This window comes from Spermophilus citellus, assembly GCF_964194105.1.
Source record: "Spermophilus citellus genome assembly, chromosome: 8".
In the NCBI taxonomy this organism is placed as follows: domain Eukaryota; kingdom Metazoa; phylum Chordata; class Mammalia; order Rodentia; family Sciuridae; genus Spermophilus; species Spermophilus citellus.
This window is the reverse complement of record NC_138189.1, coordinates 11,446,612-11,452,611: the sequence shown is the minus strand read 5'-3', so window position 1 is coordinate 11,452,611 and position 6,000 is coordinate 11,446,612. Positions and strand designations below refer to the sequence as shown.

The 6,000-nt window shown below is 48.9% G+C and overlaps 1 protein-coding gene across 2 annotated transcripts in view; it reads left to right on the top strand.

The window, feature by feature from the left end:
• Positions 1 to 1,082: 1,082 nt before the first annotated feature.
• The window catches only part of TAPT1 (transmembrane anterior posterior transformation 1), a 55,201-nt gene continuing 50,283 nt past the window's right edge, over positions 1,083 to 6,000 (top strand). The window contains exon 1 of one of the 2 annotated variants that reach the window (XM_081303508.1): positions 1,083 to 1,887. In XM_081303508.1, the coding sequence (XP_081159634.1) occupies positions 1,392 to 1,887 (496 nt within the window). In that variant the 5' untranslated portion in view covers positions 1,083 to 1,391. The remainder of the gene's footprint in view (positions 1,888 to 6,000) is intronic. The other variant, XM_081303509.1, reaches the window with a different exon arrangement.

The window sequence follows — 6,000 nt, the reverse complement described above, 5'->3', positions numbered from 1 at the left end:
GAGACACCAAATGGAATCTGACATAAACAGCAATAAAGTCTATTTCCTTCTTGACAGGGTGTAATGGAACGGGGGATGATTTTACACATAAAAAATTAAAGAGAAAAATTTGAGCAGAAAAGAATTAAAGGCCACAAAGTTGTGAGTCCCTTTTCATTTTCAAAACAATTATTAAGATCTGAACAGGGCATTTGTTTTCGATTGATTCAGTTAAGGTTCCGTTTTAATCAAATACAACCAGCACAGAATTTTACGGAGGAAGGCCAGCAGGAGCAAAGTGTGGATTTTGTAATCTGTTTCAGAGGATCCCCTTCCCAGGGTCAGCTTTCACCTGCAGGGCTTTTCAAAGTCCGCCTGGATCCCTCACCCCAGCCTCCAGCCTCGCGGTCAGACCGCCCGGCTCTGCCACCCCCCCCCCCCACCCGCTCCGCGCGCTCCCCAGAGCAGCCCCCTTTTTGAACTTGCTAGAGTTCGCTACGTGGTGTTTGCCCTGCAACAGCAGGACCCTCCGGCTCTCGAGAACCAACTCGAGCTGGACTTTGCTTTACGCAGAGCTGTCAGGTCTAGGGAAATTTCCTGGCAGCTTGGTGTCTGGGAGGGATCAGTTTTGCTTTTGCTAATCAAAGTTTACAAAAGCACAGGTGAGCTGCTAAATGGCATACGGGAAATCGGGTGCCACTACCCACGACTGGGGCGCGCAGCCCTAAGAGGGTAAGCGGGTGGCAAAGGTCCCCGAGCCCGAGACGACTCCACTCCCAGGAGCGCGGCGGCGGGCGGGGGTTTCTCACGCCGGAGCGGGTAAAAACTGGTCCAGCCCCACCAAGCGCCCAGGTGACGGAGCTCCGACGCCGTGGTGGGCAAGGGCCATCCAGCCCGGTTCCCGACAGTCGCGTCCGCAGCGCGCTAAACGCACAAGGCACCCCGCACGTCGGGCCGAGTCCCCCGCGGGTGGCGTTCCCTCCGCTGCCCCACCTGTAGTGAAGCTCCCCCCAGCTCCTTGCCCGAGTGCTTTGGAAACTGTCAACGGCCAGGCAATGTGACAGGCGACCATAAATATGCAGGAGAGATGCAGACAAAATAGCAGACACACGAGGCCAGCGCTCGCGGGAGTCGAGGACCTGGAGCCCGGCCCCAGCCGCCGCGCCCGCGCCAGCGCTGCCAAGGCCGGGCGGGCGGCGCCGGCGCACTCCGGGCACCAAGTCTGCAAAAGGGGCCCCGGGCGGGCGGCCGGACACCCCGCAGACGGCGGGCAGCTGGCGCCGCGGCCACCGCCCCCGGGCTCCGCAGCCGACCCACCGCACGCCGCCGTCGCCGCGCCCGCACCGCTCCCGCCGGGTCCCGGGCCCGAATCCCGGAGGCGCCCGCTCTCCCCGGCTGCGCGGCCCGGCTGCATGGAGCCCAGCCCAGCGTCCCGGCCGGCCGAGCCCGCCGCGACCAGGGAAGCCGCCGCTCGCCACGGCGAAAGCAGGAAGAAGATGGCGGCGGCCGTGGCGGCAGCGGCGGCGGCCGCGGCCTCGCACGCGCCGCTGACGCCAATGGCGCGCGCCGGCCGGCGGGCTACGGATGGCGGCGGCGGCGGCCCGGGCTCCGGCGAGGGGCGGGGCGAGTCGGGGAGGGGGCCGGCCGGAGGCGGAGGCCGGGCCGGCGGCTGGAGGGAGGCGGTGGGGACAGTTTGTTGTGCTCGGAACATGGCGGGCGTCGGCGACGCGGCCGCCCCGGGAGAAGGTGGCGGTGGCGGCGCGGACGGCCAGGAGCGGGACGGCCGAGGCGAAGCGGAGCAGCCGGGCGGGAGCGGCAGCCACGGGCCTCCTCCAGCGCCTCAGCACACGGAGACGCTGGGCTTCTACGAGAGCGACCGGAGGCGGGAGAAGCGCCGCGGCCGCGCAGGTGAGCCGGCGGGCGGGCGCGTAGGCCGCGGCGGGGCGAGGGGCGCGGGCGGCGGGGTCTGCGGCCCGCTCCTCCCGGGCGTCGCTGCTCCAGGGCCGCCGGGCCGTGGGCGCGTGGAGCGGCGGCGTCCCAGGCTGCTGGGGCCGCTGACAGCTCTCGGGCGGGCTGCGCGCGGCCGAGGCCCCGCGGCGGCGCCCGGCAGGTGTGCCCCGCGGGAGCGCTGCCCGCCCTCAGCCTGGCCAGCCGGAGGCCGGCGGGCATCGCCGCCCCAGGAGCCCGGAATGGGAAGCGCAGGGCTTTCCTAGTCGTGCTCACCCAAGGTGACTTTTTTGTTCCGTATTTTAAAGGAACTTGAGCCGTAGAAACCTGTTAACTTGCCCTCCAAATAGATTTTTCACACACGCAGCTAGCAGGGTGGCAATGACCGTGAAGTTCAATAGTTTATTATTTTTCCCAGAACAGAAATATTTAGCACTCCTCAAAAAAATGTTTCACGTGAACTTTTCCTGAACTGAAAACTTGGACCAAAAAAAAAAAAAAGATTATATCCACGTGAGAAAATCTGCATCACTTCTGAACCCGATTTTCTATAACCACATTTAAGCATGTTATCATATTACAATTTCTTTGCGTTTTAGGTTTTTTTTTTTAATTGCATTTGTATTCATATTGCAGTTGGATAGAGCTTAAAAGAAAAGATCTAGAGATATTTGTTTCATGGAATATAGAGTAATTAGAGTGTTTTAATTCTTACATAATTCCAAGTTTGGACAGCAAGCTGAACCATAAGTCTATTAAATTTCTTCCAATTAAAAATTTGATTCTAGACTGACACAGCTGAATAGAGGCTGTGTTAGCTGTTATTTCTTGCAGTTCACACACATAAGTGTTTAAGTTATAAAGCTGATGCATCATTGATTGTTCTTGGATGTTGAAATTACTGGAGTACTTAAAAGACCAAGAGGCTGATCAGATGAGATCCTAATTGATTTGCTAATTCTCTGAACTGGACACATTTTTAAATAGGTTCATATCTTTGAGAACTTAAATACAGACTGCACCTTGTTTGGTCTTTTTTAGTTAACCACTTGAAATTTCTCAACAATTCTTTATTTGGTTTAGTTGTCAGTTAAACACTTGCTTGCTAGAGTCTATGAATTCGTAGGATATAAAACAAAGCATTAAATCTCTCAGCTCCCTGTTTGCTTAGACTTGACTTTTGAAAGCACTCTGCAAATTGAAATAAATCTGACCAGTTTTCACTTTAGTTTCTTTAAAATATTTCTGAATTTAAGAAAGCCAACATTTTAAAAGCTGGTTTGTTGTTTGCATGAAGATAAAATGAAGTTATCAAGAGCCTTTGATGAGCACAGACCTTGGGCTGGTAGAATCGCACATAATTCTCCTTCCCTGACTTTCTGAGATGGAACTGGAAACCTGGGATGGGTCTGGATACCTGGATTTCCATACACTTCATCCCATACTCCACCCATTCTTCACCAGCATGGTTCCCTGAGCGTGGTGTACTGAAGATGTTTGACCGGGTTTTAACCCATGGTTAGAGTCTTCACTAGAGCTTTAGCTGTTGGGATGGTCCTCCTTGTTTCCCCAATTCCATCAGTTTTATGAGGAGAGATGACAGTGGTCACTCCTGTTTTGTTAGGTCACACTAGCCTTAGGGATTAGGAGTTAGGTGAGCATGTTCCCAAGAACATGTCAGCTGGAGGCCCCAGCCACTAGTGTTGTAGTGGGCCTTGGCATGATCTCCTTCCTCTGTCCCCTGGTGTCTAGAGCTCCTGTTGCAGCTCATGTCTACATGTAACTCTGATGCTGCATTGGTGGAAGCTTCCCCCTAGATTAGAATTCATTTAGCCATTCTTCCTTGTTCACTCTGCTCTGCCAGCACAGCCCCTTCTCTGCTCTGTAATCTTCCCTTCCTTTCCAGAATTTAGAACACTGTTTTCCTGGCCAGAGGGCCTTTGACTGGCACTACCCAGTGTTGGACATAAAGCATTTCTCCCTGAGTCAGAGGAGTCTTCCAAGGTTGGCAGTCACACTGAAGGTGTTACCACTAGTCTGTTCTTCCTAGTAAGTCCTCCATGAGTGTGCTGTTGTCCCTCTGCAAGTTGGGTCAGCCTTTGTTTTTCCTTTTCGAAAGTCATATCTTAGTGTCTTGTTGGCCTAAACATCACTTAGTTCCAAACTCCCCTTTATCATTTCTTCCAGGGAATTTGGGGCTTTGATTATGAGATATTTGTCCATCAGTCCTAACAGCCTAGGATTCCCCAAGTGAATGTATGATTTAAGTGCTTATCCATACTCTCCAGCTGAGTAAAATAAATCAAAATGTAGAATTTAAGCTTTATTTTTTTGTTTTTGGTTTTGTTCCTGATTGTCTTGATTTATATGTTTAGAAAAATAAATATACAAATTTATGTACATACCAACTGAATTTATCTACATAAGGTGTGGTTTTCTTATTGTTTCTTTTCAAACTCTTCTCTCACTTAGTTCTCAAAACTTCTGTTTTGACTGTGATACCACTTGGCAGTAGGTTAAAGCTTGACTCTGATGTTAGTACTTACACCTTACAGCAGGGCACCCACTGAGCTTTCCTAAAAGTGGTCACACCTTGGACTCTGGGGATGATGGTCATCCAGAATTGCATTCTCACTTCTTTGGTTCTCTTTTTTTCCTATTCTTAAAAATGCTGTATTTTTCCATTTTGCTTTTTGACATACGAACAGATAATGAGTACTACATATCATCATGGATTTGGCCTTGTCCCCCCTTTGATTCATCCACAGAAATTCTGGGAGGGAAAAGGGTAGCCATATTCACCTTTGGGTATTGGCATCCAACAAGTCACCTTGGGACTGAGAGTTAGGCAATCTGTGTTCTTGGCTTTGTTCAGTCATTGAATTGCTTTGTAGCCAGTGCTTGCTTAGATGGCTTGCCTAATCCATTTGGCTCTGTTTCGTAGTGTCACTACTAAATAGTACCTAAATTATCTAAGTTGGCGTAGTCACCGTGGAGACCTAACAGAAGGTTCAGTGTAAGATAAGTGTGACACCTGCCAGTGAGGCTGAAGCAGTAGCCTCCTTAGGCAACTGTTGGGTTCATAGGGATCAGTCTGCCTTGTAAACAAAAAGGCTGAATTGGGTTTGGGTGAACAGTGAGTGCTGTTTCTTTTTCCATGGTGACTATTGTTTCTGCAGCTCAGACCTGTTTTCTGTCCTTGGTTTTCTTCTTTGCTTTACCCATCATTGGACCTCTTGCTTTACTGTAAGAGGTTGGGCAGAGGCAGGAGGAATGATTGAAACTCAGAAAAGCCAACAGACCTCCTTATTAGGAATCCTCACAGAAGATTTCCAGTGGAAAAAAAGGTTTTAACTATTGGTATTCCTCATGTCTTGTTACTTGTGTAATTGAAAAATGTAAGTTCTTCCTGTTGAAATATGTTTTCATTTAACCAGTCTTTACCCTCCATAGAATATTTATATGATCATCCCTGTGGTCCCAACTCATCCTAATGGATGACTAAAGGCCACTAACTCTGAAATTGTGACCTAAAGGCAGATAATTTCTTACTTACAAAGGAAAATAAAAATAATTAGAAAATGGCTGAGAAATTACCACAACCCTGCTACAGATAAGTAAAATTAGCTCCTTTTCTCTGACAACCTATTGTTCTGCTTTTAAACTTCTCACTCGATTTACTAATTAGTATGTGTAAGCCAAACAGACAGTGAAAAATTATTCTCTTTTGTCTCTGATCAGTTCATTATCTTTTTAAAATTATTTAATTTTAACTTAGTTTATCCTTCAAAATTCAGTCCTAGTAGCTCATTTGTGGTTCGTTGTGGCAAATATGTTTTAAACAATTAACAATCATATTATTGGTATACCTTTCCCATTTTTTTAATCCTTTACTTTGTAATCTGTGTCCTTGGAAAAGTTATTTTTTAATTTTGTACCTGTTTTCCATCTCTAAATTCATGAATATTCTTCCTGTTCTTTACTTTCTGAAATGAGACTATAAACATTTTTTTTGAGGAGCATAGTAACTTGAGTATAATATGAAAAATGTTTCCTTTGCTTATATTTGAATTC